This window comes from Cavia porcellus, unplaced genomic scaffold (assembly GCF_034190915.1).
Source record: "Cavia porcellus strain 051 isolate PalLab524CR breed Dunkin Hartley unplaced genomic scaffold, mCavPor4.1 scaffold_3, whole genome shotgun sequence".
NCBI classification, from domain to species: Eukaryota; Metazoa; Chordata; class Mammalia; order Rodentia; family Caviidae; genus Cavia; species Cavia porcellus.
The window spans coordinates 119,930,442-119,946,223 of record NW_026947486.1 but is presented as its reverse complement, the minus strand read 5'-3'; the positions used below and the strand labels follow the sequence as shown (position 1 = coordinate 119,946,223).

Here is a 15,782-nt window from a genome sequence, read left to right as displayed (position 1 = left end):
CTGAAGTGGTCAAGCTGGGTTGGGGGGGTGAGGGGAGGCGGGGAGCACTGGGAAAACAGGGCTGCTGACCTATGACCCAGCCCAATAGGAAGTGCCATATATGTGGGCCAGGCCCCAGAAGAGAAGGAATGCAGGGATGAGTCCAAAGCAAACACTCCACCAGCTTCCCAGGCCTCCTACCCCCGCCCCTAGTCTGGCCCTTTCTTAGCTGAGGAGCAGGGGAGGGGGATGGGTTGTGGGACCAAGGCAGAACACAGTTCCCAGTTCAGCCCAGCCAGAGCTGTGGTACTGAGGTCTCTGCAAGGGGCATCTTCATACCCTTCCTCCTCACATACCCGCAAAGGCGGGCGCTGGTTCCTCTCCACCCATGTCCTGCCTGGCTGACCTTGCTTAGGGGTCAGTCAGCAACTCCGGTCAGGGGGCAGTCACTGCCTGGTCACCAGGCTGGAACTCCAGGGCCAGGCCTAGGTCTGCACACATCAAGGGCTCAGTCCCCAATAACTGGTTTGGTTTTGTTTTCAGTAGTGGAGATTGAATGCAGGGCCTTTGCACTGAGTTACATCACTGGGCCTCTTTTATGTTTTTGAGACAGGGTCTCACTAAGTGGTGCAGGTCAGCCTGAAACTTAGGATCCTCCTGTCTCTGCCTCCTAGACTGCTGGCATGTGCCACTACACCTGGCTAGCAACATTTCTTTAACCTGATCCCCAGCAGGTGAGCCCTTTGTCCCTGGGCAAGCCACCCAACCTCCTCATACCTTAGTCTCCCGTCTGTGAGCTGCTGGTGGGATGGAGTGGTGGTGGGTGTGCATGGAAGGATGGAAGAGGAAGAGACAAAGGTGTTCCCTCAAAGGTGCACAGCAGTCCCCATCTTCTGGTGGCTCTAAGATGGAGGGCAGGTGCCAGCCTGCACTGACAGGTGAGCCCATCTGTGCTCTCCAGCCCTGGATTGGACACTTCTTGGTGTGAGGCCTTGGATACAGATGGTGCCAGGAGCAACGGATGCCAGCTTCAAGGGGCTTACTGATCAAGGAGCATCTAGAATGTGGCCTTCGACCACAGGACAACGAAGAGCCGAGGCCTGCCGTGTACACCTGGGAAGGAGGGAAGCAGCACAACTCAAATGAGATGCATTTATTCTGTTAAATACAAACCAGTGCTCCCCTGCCCCTGCCCCTGCCCCTGCCCTCTGCTAGCTCAAAAGGGGCCTCCATTGGTCTGAACGAGGCGGACACTTCCATACAACAGGGGCTGCTAAATCCTTCTCCTGAAGTGGAGAGACCAAGTGCCCCTCCACTTGTGGGCAGGGGCTACAAGCCCTCCTCCCCTTGCTGGGGCTGGAGGACCATGCTGTGGCAGGCTCAGATGCAGGAGAAGGCTGCAGGCGGGATGTGGCACCGGTCCATGAGGTTGTTCTCCAGGTGTGTGGACATGAGGTTGGAGTCCTAGGCCTCACACGTGTCACACATGGAATTCAAAGGCACGTGTCTGTGATGGGGGTTACAAGGCAGAGCAGGGGAGAGAAGTGCCCAACAAGCAGGGGCAAGCACCCCACAAAGAGAGAGACAGAGACGACAGAGACAGAGACGGAGACTGACAGAGAGACAGAGAGAGAGAAAGACAGCGCTCCCAGGGTGAGCAAAGCGGTAAGATAGCGAACAGAAGCTCCCAGCACAGCCACGGACAGGGACACAGGGACGCAAACAGACTGGGGAGTGGGCGGACCATCGCCCCACTCCCGAGGCTGCCTCCTCAAGGCCTCTGGGAAGGTGGGGCCCTATCTGATCCTGTTGTGGTTCAGTGTAGCACCTGCAGGTCCTTGAGGCCCAGGAGGCCACGTGGGATGGCCTGCAGTTGGTTGTGGTCCAGCAGCAGCTCGGCCAGGGAGGTGTGTGGGCCCCGGAAGGACGAGGCATGGATGCCATTGGCGCGGAGCTTGTTGTGGGATGGGTGCAGGAGCTCCAGGCTGGGCTTCATGTGCGTGAGCACTTAGCCGGGGACACGCTGGATGAGGTTGTGGTGCAGCACCAGCTGCTGCAGGCCCCGAGGCAGGGAGGAGGGCACGTGGGCCAGTTGATTGTGGGACAGGTCGAGGGTCTCCAGCTTCCTGTGGGGTGTGGACACAGGTGCCAAGGGAGTGCTCTAGGGCCCACACCCTGAATCTGGGCACCCAGGGCCACACCCCTGACAGCAGCTGCCATGGCTCCCAAGTCAGGCCAGACCCTTCACAGCTTCTGTGGCCCGCTCTGTGCCCTGCAGCCTGGGAAGGAGGGATCTGGCCTGGGCCTTCCTTGCACCCTGCAGAGCTGGTACTGCCAGCCCTGGGGTGGAGTTGGGGAAGAGAACCCTGTCCCAGGATTTCCTGTGCCCTTGAGCTTGACACCTGTCAGACATATGCATAAAGTCCGTCCTGTGTGAGCCCTCTCCTGTGTCCCTTCCGCTCTCCTCTTGTCCTCTCCCTGCTTAGCTAGTTAGTCTCCAATCCGCCATGAGTTACAGGGCAGGGAGGGACACATGCAGTTCCCAGGGGGATCCCGTATCCCTGGGTGTCACATAGTGCACGGGGATACCTGGAGGTTGATGGTGACTTAAGTTGCCACCTTCTGTGGGGCCACTGTGAGCCCCTGGTCATTCCATGTAGATCGCTGAAGCCCTGACCCCAGCAGCAAGAAAGCCCCAGTCCCTGCAGGTCTCCAAGGACAGAATGGGTCAGAGCCAGGAAAATGACTCCTTTCAGTGACAGTGACATCCCCCAACCCTTTGGGCAGAGGAAAGTCTTCGGCAGCACAGGACAGGGCTTGACTGACAGCCAGGCCCCACAGCAGTGGGCAGCCCTCCCAGCTGCCATCAGCTCTCCTTTGCCCCCTTGGCAAGAGGGGGAGAGGAAAAAGGAGCAATCAGACCCAAGTGTCCCGCTCAACTTTTCCTGGAATATGGGTGGGAGGCTCCTGTCCCAGGAAGCCGGATGAGGCTATCTACGACCCCTGCTTCCAGCCTGCCCCGATCCCCACTCCATGCCCACCCTGTTTGGGTGGTCTCTGGATTTCACTAGTCCTCTCCCCACTCCCCACTTCTTCCAGGACTCTGGCCACTGTGGCAGCACCCCCACTCAACTGTCCAGATCCAGGGAGTCATCCTGGACTCTTCTTGGAGTGGGGTTAATGGTGGCTGCTCAAAGATATGTCTGCATAGGCCCTGGGAATGTGACCTTATTTGACAAAATGACCTTTGCAGATGTAGCGAAGGTTGGATGCGGATATGAGCTCATTCTGGGTTACCTGGGTGGGCCCTAAAACCAATAACAAGTGTCCTTTTAGGAGCCAGAGGAGCCCGAGAGACATGAACAGGGCAGAGGCTGTGTGGTGACAGAGGCAGAGATGAGAGTGAATGAAAATTTGGGGGCTACCAGAAGCTGAAGAGCGAGGGAGCATGGCCCCTTCAACACTGAGATTCCAGATTTCTGGCTCCCAAACTGGAACAGAATCCGTACCTTTGCCCTGCCTCCTCCCTCTGTGTCCCTCTCCACAGCACATGGCTTCCTGGGTGGGAGGGACATAGGGAAGAAGACCTCGGGAGTCGGCACAGTGTGGAGGGGCAGGAAGGGACTGGGGCCCCTGTGAGACTAGGCCCAAGCAGACAGGTCCTCTCAGGAGCTCACAGCTGCATACCATCTCCTTGGCCTCCATGTGCCCGTTAGGGTGGTGTCCCATGCCAGGGCACTCATGGCAGGTCGATCCAAGCCCGGGGTGCCAGACAGTCCTCCTGGAGCCAGTTGTTGCTGAGAACCAGCACACTGAGGTGGTAGCAGCCACTCAGTGTGTGCTCAGTCACCTCCTCAATGAGGTTGGTGCCCAGGTACAGCTCCTACAGTGGGGCAGGGGCCAGCGTGAGGGCCTGGCAGCCTGGTCAGGCTGTGGCTATCTGGCCCCTGCTGCCTCAGATGCTCTCAAGGGACACACCAGAGAACACCACCAACGGGAGTGGCCTTCACAGGGGCCTATGTGGCTTCAGAAGGGTGCCTCCAGCTGAGGAGAGGCCTGCTGGCTTTCAGCCTTGTGAGCTACACTGGAAAAACTCCCCAGCTGGCTGCTCTGTGCACTGCTCATTTGACTGTAATGACACCATTTCCTGTTATGGCACTGTCTAGATGTCCCCCCAAAGCCTCATGTGCTCATAGGTGGGGCTTTTTCGCAGGTGGCTGAGTCTAGGGTATATGTTGCTGGGATTGATTCATGGTGCAATGCTAGGATTAAGGGCGCTAGGGTTAAGGGTGTGAGTGCTGCCTGGATAAGAAATCAGGGACAGAAAGTGTCTTCTTGTTGCTGGTGGCTTGCTTGCTTTTGCTGACTTCTGTCTGCCCTGGTTTGCCATGAGTTATTTTTCCTTTGTGATTTTTCCTTCCCATGGCTCTGCCATGCCACCCTGCCTTGGAGTCAGCCAACTGTGGTCTGAAACCTCTACAAACTTTGAGATAAATAAACTTTCCTTCTTTAACTTCGGTTGTTGGGTATTATGCCTCGGCAATGAGAACAATAACTGAGAGATCTCCCCATCCTGGGGCCTCTCGGCTCACCTGCAGGGAGGCTGGCAAGCCAGAAGGGATGGCCCGCAGTTGGTTACGGTTGAGCCTCAGGTAAAGCAGCCTTTGGAAAGGCTGGAAGGCCAGGGGGGAGACATTCCCATCATGCAGCTGGTTCCCTTCCACCTCCAGCGTCAACAGTTGACTGAGCCCTGCGGCATGGGTGGTGGGGCCTGGTGAGCCACCCATGGCACTTCCTGGTCTGTACCCCATGTCCACCTCCCTAGCTGCCCAGCCCCCAGCCTCAGGGCCAACCTACATCGTGCACCCTGGAAACTGCTTTGCTGTAGGCTCTGCAGGAGGTTGTCGCTGAGTTTGAGCTCCTGCAGCGAGGCAGGCAAGGCTGGCACCGTGGTCAGTGAGATCCCATCCAGGTTCCGATGTTTCAGCCTGGTCAGATTATATGGGCAGAAGAGTGGCTGGGGTCTGGGTGCTGCTGGTCAGGGACCAGGCCTTCCTGGGCATAGCCAAGAGACACCCGACTTGGTTGCATTTGTGGCTTGCTAATTCCCATTGGAACTAGGCCTATCTGGGGGTTGTCCTTTGCTCCTGCATGGCACCCAGGAGTCTGTGCTATTCCCCAAGTCCCAGCCACAGATCATGAACCCTAAATCACAGAAGCTCTCTGCACTGGGTGCTGTGCACAGCACCCCCCACCCCCAGGCCTGGCCCCCAGCAACTCCACCCTGCTGTCCAGTGGACACCCTGGGTCATCCAGGACTTTCAACCCCTTGAAGCCCAGCCTCGGGAGAGAAGGCAGAGAGGCCACAGTGTACCTTGAAGGCATGAGGGTGCAGGCCCCGGCTGTCCAGTTTGTTCTTGCTCAGATCCAGTCATTCCAGGTTGGGCAGCCCTAGGAAAATGTGTGCCGAGATTGTGGTGATTTCGTTCTCTGTGCACGCACGGGCAGCCACATTCCGTGCTCCCTTCCTCCCGCCCTCTGCCTTTCTGGACCTCTCACTGCCTTGAGGCCAGCTCTCTTGAGCATGTTGGATCAGGGCATCTCCTCACCACCAGCCTGGGTCCCAGCAGGTGGGCCATGCTCGGTGAGGTGGGCAGCCTCAGTGGCCGTCCAGCCATGCACCTTTCTCACCCCTGCTAGCGACTGGGTGCTGGAAGACAGGGGCCACCCACCTGGCAGGGAGAGTGTGGTCAGACCAGGGTCAGTCAGGGCAGGGACATGCTTCATCTTGACATTGCCACAGGCGACAGCTGCCTGGCCCAGGAGGCACGAGGCCTGCAGGGAGGGCATGGCCTGCTCTGCGGTGCCCAGGCCTGCAAGCCCAGGCCCATGCCCCCACCTGCTTCCCAGCCATTCCCGCCCACAGCCTCTGCTGCGCTCCTTCTGCTGGTGCTTGGCCCCTAGCCTGGATTGGTAGGAGGTCCCTGGAGGAAGAGAGAGGTGGCCCTGGCCTGGTCACAAGCAAAAAATGACTTCTGAGGGGCAGGGGCAAGCTAGGAAAGACATGACTTTGTGGGGAACCCTCTTGCCCCACATATGAGGGCCCTCAGCTTGTGTGCACTGAGAATGGTGTAGAACCTGAGTGACTGATGACACTGTGCCTGTCCTGGCCAGTCCTTACCTTTGGGGAGCCTTCTGGGCTTGAGGCCCCTTCCTTAGGTCTCCCCCTCTGTGCCCAGCCCCTGTGCGGGTGACTCCTTCCTCAGAGCCGGCCCTGGCTTGACAGGGCGCTCCGGCAGGGAGTGGAGGGCCGGCCAGGCGTTCTGGTGGGTCTCTTCTTGGAGGTAGGCTGTACCTGCAGCCAGTCCAGATGCCAGTCATCTGGCCTGTCCAGGCTGCTGGTGCTGGCGATGGGTTGTACCTGACCTGCAGAGGGAGCCAGTGTGGACCAAGATGTCCAGGACCCCTGTTTGGCAAAGGACCTGGTCTTCTTTCCCCAAGTCACCTTGCCTACCTCAAAAGAGAGGCAGCTCTTTTCTGCTGCTGGGTGGTATTGAAGTCCGTTGGGACCAGGTACGGGCTGACCTTGCCGGCTCAGGGGACCTTGGGTCCTACTTCCCTGTGATCTCCCGAGGGCCCCTGAACATGGGAGCAGGGCATTGCTCCAACATCTCCCAACCCCTGTGGTGAGCGGGGGCCTCGAATGTGCCTCCTGCTGACAGTTGCTGGGCAATGGAGGGGCACTGCTGCCTGGCACCATTTGCTTTTGGAGGTGGCCACCCCTATCTGCTGAATGGCCGAGTTGTTGGGATATCCACAAGGCTGGAAGTCACCTCGAGAGGCTGTCAGTGACATCAAAGGAGGGGTGATAACCTTAGAGGCCTCCCCTGTTTCTGGAGCTAGCATCGGTGGCCTGAACCCACCCAACTGCCACCACCTACTGGGCCCCTAGGCCTCGGCTGGAGCCACCAAACACAGCACCAGCCTATGAGACAAAGGCCACACCTGTAGTGCTCATCCAGCGGCCTGTGAACCCGGACCTGGAAGCCACCCCCAGTCCCTACCTTTCCCAGCCTCCTGGGATTTGTCCTGTCCTAGTAGGTTTTGCAGAGGCCAGATTGACTGCAGACTCAAGCCCGATCTGTTCTTGCAGGCCCTCTCCTGGTCTGCCGAACCAAGGCCTCCCAGATGCTGCATCCAGCCAGGGCTCTAATCCGAGGGCCCTGGGTCCTCCCAGCCTTCCTGGGTGGGCTCATCTCAGGTGGGCAGCCTCCAGGGGCTGGCTTTCTCCTGTTTGCCCTACCCTGGGAGCATGTGTTCGTAGGCGCCAGCTACTCACTGTCACTGGAGAGCCTGGGCAGCAGCCGCGAGGTAACCAAGCCAGTGGCAGTCGGCGGGGCTGTTGGCTTTCTCAGGGGCAGCCCTTGCTCTGCCAGGGTTCTCCAAGAGCAGCACCCCACCCAAAGAGCCAGGATGAGGAGCAGTGCACTTCTCATGGCCCCTGTGGGCAGGCCGGCAAAGGACACAGAAAACTGGGCGCGGCAAACTGGTGGCCGCGTTGGGTTGGGACACACAACAGTCCTGCACCCAAACTCCTGGCCCCGCCTGCTGCACTTGGAGCTGCCCTCCCCTAGAAAGACCACCTTCTGCCAACCAAACGCCTCCCCAGGCCTTGCCCCCAAGTCCCCTCCAGGCCTGTTCCCACCTGATGCTTGGCCGGCCCATGCTCGGCTCCTCTTGCAAGGCCTGCACTGATCCTCACTGGCCCAGGCCCAGGGGCCCCATGAATGCGGCTCTGTCTCTGTGCCCTGCAGGCCTGTGAGGCCCACCACAGAGCGGAACGCCCACTACAGGTCGCCAAGAGAGGGTCGGGTGCTCAGGCTACCCGGGCAGAACCTGTGAACCTGCCAACTGTGTGGGCTCCTGCCTCGGGCACCCGTGGGAAGCCTCCCAGCTCTGGGGGGAAAGAGAGCATGTGGGCAGGGCAAGCAGCAAACTCAGACTCCTGGCTTGCAAGCCCCCGGCACTGGTAGGCACTGATGTGCCTGGGCATGGGGCTGGCTCTGCCTATGGCTGGGTAGCTCCCATCCCTCCAGGCCGTTGCTCTGTCTTTTGTAAAATGGGGGCAGTCTGGGCATCCGGAGTCACCTGTCATTGAAACGTGTGTGCACTAGGCACTGCTTGGGTGAGGCCATCTCACGGGTGCCCCCTGCCAGCTTGGCTAAGGGTCCAGGCCCTGGACGTGACGATGGCAGACACTGCCCAAAGGTCCCTGTGCTCCCACACACCCTGAGTGGGCACAGGGCCCCTGTGGTGTGGGGTGGCAGGAGGCGGGGCCGGAGGGAGAAGACTGTAGATGGATTCAGGGCTTGCAGGCCAAGAAGTGGCTCACAAGCCCCCAAAACAGCCTTTTCAAAGGCACCATAGGCCCTGCTCTGGCAGCTGGCTTGGATAGCGACCAGGTTGTCCTGAGGCTCCAGCCCTAAAGCCAGCACTGAGAGCTGTGGGCTGCAGGGGTGGGACTGGCGTGGGGCACTGAGCTCCCCACACCGCTCCTGGGGCCAGCGCTGAGGAAGCTTTTCCTACAGCTCTGTCCAGTGTTGACTTATGTTTGGACACGATCTGAAAAATGAGTTAATTGTGGGCAAGGCTTGGGTGGAGGGGAGGGGGTGGCAGGGTGGGGCTCCCCAGCTCCTTCTCCATCTCTGAGGGGGGGAGCTGGGCCAAGTCAAGGTGGGGGGAACCCCACCAGGTACTGTCTTGCTGAATCCCTTGGATCTGGGGAGCAGCAGGGGTACTGTGCACAGGGAACGGTGGGGAGCACTGTCCCGGAGAGTCCCCGGTCACCCCAGACAGGGTCCACAGCCACCTCTCCGAGCCCTGCGTGTGCGGCTCTGGTTTATGACCTGAGTTTGGGACAGTGCCACACACAGACCGGAGACAGAGACCGTCTGGGGAATGAACAAATGCCTTGGAAGCCAGGGATGAGGCCACCGTCTGACTGTGCACCCTGCGGGTGACAGGGGATGGCGCAGCTCCGTTTTTCTGCTGTTGCTGTGTGGAGCTGGGGGAAGGGAGCCCTTAGGCACAAGGGACCTGAGATGCTCCACAGAGACAGCCCCAATCCTTCCACCCCAATTTACATAGGAGAGATGGGTGGAGCTCATCCAAGCCTCGGCGCCTCATACCTCCTGTCCAGGGGCCCCTGAGCAGGGGCTGGGACACTGCGTGGAGCGGGCCTGGAGGTGCCCAGATGGGAGTCAGCGCGCTGCCCTTCCCCCTGCCTGCCATGGATTCTGAAATCCTGGCCCCCTACCCATTTCCCCTGTTCTTGCCGCTCCCCCGGCGCTGACTAAACATCCTGCCATCTGGTTCCCATTAGCTGGGCTGGGGGTGGGGGGAAGCCTGCTCCCAGGTTTCTTTGGCATAGCCAGCCTAGAGGAGGGAGGGATCCCCGCTTCTGCCCACCTAGGCAGGAAGGGGCAAGCATGGGGGCTCTTGGTTCCCCGGTTCACCCAGCCCCATCCTGGCTGCCCCCTCTGGCGGCTGGGGGGCTCTGCTAGCTGCTGAGCTGGGTGGGCACCTGGGAGCGAGTGGTGCTCGTGTTGCCTGCTCTGTCCTGTCTCAGGGTGCCTGGCCATCTCGGGGACCTGGAGGAATCAAAGAGCCAGCCCATAGGAAGCTCAGCAGAACCTGGGATTCCCAGCGAATTTCGGCATTGTCCGCCTTCTCCCCTTCCTCAAAAGCTCCAGAGCGGGACTCTGAGAGCCAGGCAGGGCCCCGGGCCAGCACTGATCCTGAGCCGGTGTCTGCAGTGCAGGATGGGAGGGGTGCTGGGATTTTCCAGGAACCAGGATGAGGCCTGGGGCTTGCTGGAAAGAGCTCTGTCATGGACTGGCTGGCCGTGTGATCTGTGAGCAAGGCTCCCTTCTCAATATGGTGCTCCTTAGAAAGTTCTAGAATCCTCAGAGGGGCAGCCAGAAGATGCTGCCCTTGATGATCAAGGTCGCATTTAGCTGCCCACTCCCTAGACTCTGAGGGTCCTTTGAGCTGCACAGTTGAGAGGTTCCCTCCTAACAAGGGAGAACTGGATTCTTGGTCCCTGCTAGTGACAACATAGGGACTCCATCAGCAAGAAAGGGGCTGGTCATGGTGGCTAGAGGGAAGGATGCTTTAGCAGAGGATCAGAGGGAGACCATGAGGAAGTGAGCCCGGCAGAGACATGAATAGAAAAGATGGTCATGCAAAAAGAGTTCCGTTGCCGTGCAAAAAGAGCTCTGGTGCAGAGCCCTCAAAAAGGAAGGCTAGCCCATGCAAAGGCCCTGAGGCAGGAAAGAACTTGGCCCAGTTTTAGCTGTACAATTCACTGTATTATAAAAGGTTCTTTGGGCAGTAGGGTGGAACATAGAGTTATTGGGGGTATGAGGACAGAGGGAGGGAGCCAGTGTGGCAGTAGTGCGGCTGTCCAAGCAAGAGATGACAGTGGCTGTCCCAGGTGGAGGGGTGGAGTAAGGACTGCATGGGGAGCGTGCGCCAGCCTCAGGGTGACCCATCATCTTAGGAGCCAGGCTGCAAGAGTGGTTACTGGACTGCCTGGAAGGCAGTGCCATGAAAGTACGTAGGCTTAGGGCCAAGGCACGGCCAGGGAATCCTGTCGTCTGCCCAGGACCCAGAGCACTGCTTTGTACCCACTACAGGCCTACTACTCACCAGCCCTCCTGCCAGAGTCCCTAGTGGGACAGTTAGTGGGACAGTGGGACAGTGTTTCAGTAGCCTGAGACAACACCCTGGGGACTCCCCAAGGAGAGGAAGCAGGCCCATCCTCGAACCTCCCACATCGAAGGGAGTTTGTCACCCGGCGCTGGGCCACTGTGTGCCCATGTGGACAGATGGCTCAACCTACATGTGCGTGCAGTGAAGCTCCTGTCGGCAAAGGGGCGGGGGCTCTCTCCCCTTGGAGATTTGACAAGAAAATGGCCCAACTTTCCATGCCCCCGTCCTGTTGCCAGCAGCCCTTCCCTAGAGGAAATGCATCTTGTTCTAGTGCCATGGAGACCTCAGAGGATCTGGTCCCAATTACAGGGCTCTTCTGGCAGATGGTTTTGGGGTTCCAGGGACAGCAGCCCATTTGGGTCTGACTCAGCCTGGGGCTTTTGTGCCTGAGACCCAGTATGCAGAGCAGGAGGTAAAAAGAGGGAGAAGGAAGTCTCTGCAGGGACAGGAGGGCTAGGACGAGGTACAGGGGTGTCCTCGGGGGTGCCTGGAGCAGGTGACCTGCAGGAGCCACGCGGGCAGAGGCTCCCCGGGGCTGGGTGGAGGGGCAGGGTCAGTTGGCACGGGGACCCTTTCCCACCCTGCTTCCAGGCTGCAGTTCCCCTCGTCCCTGCCCAAACTGTGGACTCCACTTGACCTCCTTCGGATGGGCCACAGGCATCGGACAGAGCCAGCCAGGCACTGGGCTTCAGGCTGCCTGGGGGAGGGGGCTGATGGGCCGAGGGCAAGCTTGGACCCCCTCCCCAGTCCGGCAGCCTCCAAGCGGGCATGTTCCCATGCCAGAACTGGCGCCCGCCTCTCCAGCTTCAGACGCATGTGACTCAGCCCGGCAGCCTTGCCAAGCCGTCTAGACCCGAGCGTCTCCCTGCGGAGGGGCGATCCCGCCGCCGTTTCCTCCGCTGACGGCCAGGACGAGAGGAATGGGGCTGAGCGGCCCCGCCACCCACGCCATGCAGCGTGGCCTGCTGCGCTGCAGACAGGGAGTGCCCGCTCAGGTGGGGGTGGGGGGCCCTGCGCAGCACACCCAGAGCCCAGCACACCCTGCATTGGTAGAGTCCGAGGCAAGGGGACAAATGAAGACTTTAGTGGCTGTCTCTCCCTGCCTCCATGCCGGTTCCCACCCCCATGATACTGGTGCCAGGTCCCACCCAGGACACGTGCCATTGCACACAACCAGGCCCTGTCCACACCCGCCAATGCTGGCTAGGCCCCAGGCACCTCACTGGCCCTAGGTGAGCTACACAGTGTGCTCTTGCAGGGGCCTGTGGCCTGTGGCCTGTGGGGTGTGATAGTGGCATCCCCTTGGTTCTAGATGCCTCTCAGCTGCAAGGAGTGAGGGTAGGGCCCAACGGCAGGAGGAGACCCAAGGTGGGAGGCCCATGGGGTGCAAGGGTGACCCTGCCTAGGGCTTCCCTGGGGGGGTGGCCTTTGCCCCAACATAGGGACTTGAAATGACAGGAAGAGGCCTGTGGCAGTCTTCCCGCATCCTTGAGTACCAGGGACCTCAAAGGCGGACACCAGGCTTCAGTCAGCTCCTAGGCTGGTTGCCTTATCCATCTGGAGTTGGGACCGGGGGCCACCAGGCATCCCCAAGCCCGCATCCATGGTGAGCCCACGTCTTCGAGCCCTACAGTGGTAGCTGTGGAGTCCCCTGGCTTCACGGGACACCAGGAGTGCATGCTCGGCCTCAGGTAGGGAAATGACAGCCACACAGAGAAAGTCAGAGTGCTTCTTGTTCCAGGAACCCTTGGGTCTCAGATCCCATGTCAAAGTTTGGGGTCCCTATAGCCTCGAGGCTCTTTCCTGTCTTGTTTTGTTTACCTGCCCCCCTTTTCATGTTCTCCACTCTTCCCAGCTGCATGAAGAGGGAGACTTTGTGAGTAGGCCTCTGGCTGGCACAGGAGGCGTGTGCTGGCTGTGAGACCTGGGTGGATGGCTGGCCACCAGCTCAGGGGCAGCGGGGTCCAGGTAGGAGGGAAGAAGGAGAGGTAGGGGGAGGGGCAGAGGAGGGAAGAGAGGTGGGGAGAAGACAGTGCGGAAGGAGCAGGAGGAGGAGGAGGAGCAGGAAGAGGAAGAGGAGGAGGAGGAGGAGGAAGGGGCAACCCCCTACTATGCTTGGCTTGAAGAGAGGCTGAACTCCAGGCCAATCTCATGTCCACCCCTAAACCACTGACAAGATAAGCGTCTGCCACAGTCAGGATTCCCATGTGGATGTTCGCCACAGCCTGCTTAGGTCACAGGCAGGGCCATGGAAGATGATTGTATTATGGGGCCCAGGGCTGACTTGCTGTTCCGAGGTAAGGCCTGGTAGGAAGAGGCGGCCATCAAGGTGTGGCCTGGGAGAGTTTACCTCTGTTCCTAGTGCATCCTGGGCTCTCTGCTTCCTTGCTGCCGGGCCAGGGCCCTCTGCTGCGCCATGCTGCCTTGGAGCCAGCAGACGATAGACTGAAACGTGAGCCAAAATAACCTTCTCCTTCCTTAAACTGTGGGTGTCCGGTATTGTGTCTCATCAATGCAAAAGTGACTAAGATGCCACATACTTGAATTCTCCCCCTAAACTCTCAATCTCTCTCCATCTCCCCCCATATATATATTACACACACGCGCATGCACACACACAAACACGCTTTCTTCCACTTTCCTTTTTTTCAGAAGCCTGCATCTGCTGCTCCGTCACTACTGGGGAACTTTTGAGGTGAGGAGGGTGGGATGGAACAGGAACTCCTGGGGCTTCAGCCTCCGCCATCCAGGGGCTCACGCACATGGAGCAGAATGGATGCAGCAGGAGAGGGACCCCTCGGGCTTCGGCTTCCTCTATCAGTGTTGTCTACCCAGGAACTGCAGGCTAGGGTCTGCTGCATAAGGCAAGCTGGAGCGCTCCAAGACTTTCTCTTGTCCTGATGCCCTTTTGGTCCCACGACAGTCCCCTTGCTGTGAGGCAGGGCACCAACTCTGTGAGTGCAACTGCTCAGCCATGCATTTCTGAGCCCACCGCTCAGACGGAGGGGGCTCAGATGCCTCCACCACCCACCAGCCCATCTTTGACACTGTGGGGCTCGTGCCTGTCAATTGCTCTCATTTTCCAGCTCACTTGCCAAGCACTGACACGTGGCTAAGGCCCTGGTGGGACTCATAGCCAAGTTTCCCCCACGATCAGGAGAGTGGCTTGTGCTGCATGTGATGCCTGCTTCTGTCCAAGGCGCTGGTCTCCCTGTGCAACACCTCCTGCAAGTTGAGGAGTCCTCCAGTGCTCTTCCAGGCTCCTTCACAGTCTCTGGGCAGGAATGCCCCTTAGCGATGTGCTGCATCCCTCCTGCCCTGCAGACTCACCCTATCCACACACCCCTACCCACTTCGCTGGGCTTATACACCTCCCCATCTTGGGGGAGGCAGCCAGTTGGCATTTAGACAGTGCTTTCTGGGAGAAGTGCTTCCTTGTGTCGAGCTTGAGTCTATGTTTCCAGAAGCTTCTACCACTGGACCTCTTGGTTTCTCCTCCCTGAGAGGCCCATCATCTTCTGAGTGCCACCCCAGCCTCCAGACTTTCCAGCATAGGATGCCTGGGAGGTGCCAGAACTTGGGGTGTGCGGGCAGGGAGGCTGCAGCCTGCTGCTGGTCTTCAGCAGCTGCCTCTAAAAGCTGGGGCAGGCCAACAGCTCTTCTACACAAGGACATGGCCCCCACAACCTCTCTAGACAGTGTTTGCCCCTGGGCCCTGCCAGTTCCTCTGGGTCCCACTTCATGCCATAGACAGAGCTGCTGAGTTGGAGGAAAGAGTGCTTAGTGTACTAGCTCCTTGGAACTGGGTGGAGAAATGGGATTTTCTTCCAGAACACACAGGGGCTGGTTTCTTCTCCGTCCTCAGGAATAGAAGATGGGGCGGGGGGGGGGGGGAAGAGCCACACTGCCGTGGTTTTTTCCGTCAAATTCCCTAGTCCTAGGAAAGATCCACAAAAAAACCCACAAGAATTTGAATGTCTGAGCTGGAGCTGTGACTGAAATGAAATTTTCTACAAAGAAAGGAAGAAAAACAACAAGAGAAAGAGTAAAAACAAAACCCCAGCAGCCACCCAAAGCCCCTTCCAACCTCCCTCTCCCGGCAGGGCCCGCCGTGGCTACCCCATGAAGAGTAGAAAGGGACCTTCCTCTCGCCTCCCTCCAGCTCAGTCTTGTTGGCTCCATGATCTCAGAAGAGACCGAAATTCCAAATCCTTCGATGAGGAACCGGGCCCTGCCCCCTCTAGCTGTGCCTGCGTCAGGGCCCCCCAAGCCTAGCCGAGGTCCCTTCCTGTTCGCCCCAGACCCCTGCCAATACCCGCCTCCCAGAACCCAGTAGAGCCCTCTCCTGTCAACTGGACTAAACAGGCTGTTTGTAGCCTGCCTCCAGGAGGTGGTGGGCACTGCGGGGAGGAGGGACAGGGAATGACTCCCATTCGCTCCTTTCTGCCCTGTCTGATAACGGGCCCTGGGGTTGGGGGCGTTGGAGTTGTGGGGCGAGCAGGACCCAGCCACAGGGCCACCCGCGGCTGGGCTGGAGGAGGAAACGGGGACAGGGTCCTACGCTGTGCTGTTCACCTGCAAGCACCTCCCAGGTATCTCATAGGAACTGTCGCCTTGTCCCAGGGAGGTAGGTGCTCTCCCTGCCCCACGAGGGGAAGGCAAGGAAGCACAGAGAATTAGGTAGCTGGTCCGGAGTTACACAACTGAAATTCCCTCCAAGCACAGCTGATCGTGGGAAAGGGACAGCTCCTCGCCGGGAGGCGGGGCAGGGCAGGAGCGCCCCCTCCTGGAGCAGCGTTGCCTCTCACCAGCGCGGCCAGGAACAGTGACTGCAAAGCCAACCGCGCCGGCCGCTTTCCGCCTCGCGTCCGCTGCGGACGGCGGGGGGGCGCCCAGGCGCATGCGCACGCCGCCGGCCGAGCCGCTGTCCAATCGGAGGCACGGTGGGGAGTGTACCGGTTCCGCCCTCCGTGCGTCCGTTGAGGGGGGGGGAGGAAAGAGCGCGAAGCTGGCGTGTGATTGGCGGACGG

At 59.5% G+C, this 15,782-nt stretch overlaps 1 protein-coding gene across 1 annotated transcript; it reads right to left on the bottom strand.

Moving 5' to 3' along the window:
- Positions 1-1,308: 1,308 nt before the first annotated feature.
- Ecmx (extracellular matrix protein X-linked) lies at positions 1,309-15,654 on the bottom strand. Its single transcript, XM_013141099.1, is given in 12 exon segments — positions 1,309-1,484; positions 1,778-1,801; positions 1,804-2,101; positions 3,719-3,862; positions 4,572-4,729; positions 4,846-5,010; positions 5,712-5,814; positions 6,335-6,405; positions 7,742-7,826; positions 9,168-9,218; positions 11,592-11,722; positions 15,561-15,654. Coding segments are annotated over 12 exon segments (1,500 nt in total).
- Between the last annotated feature and the right edge of the window lie 128 nt (positions 15,655-15,782).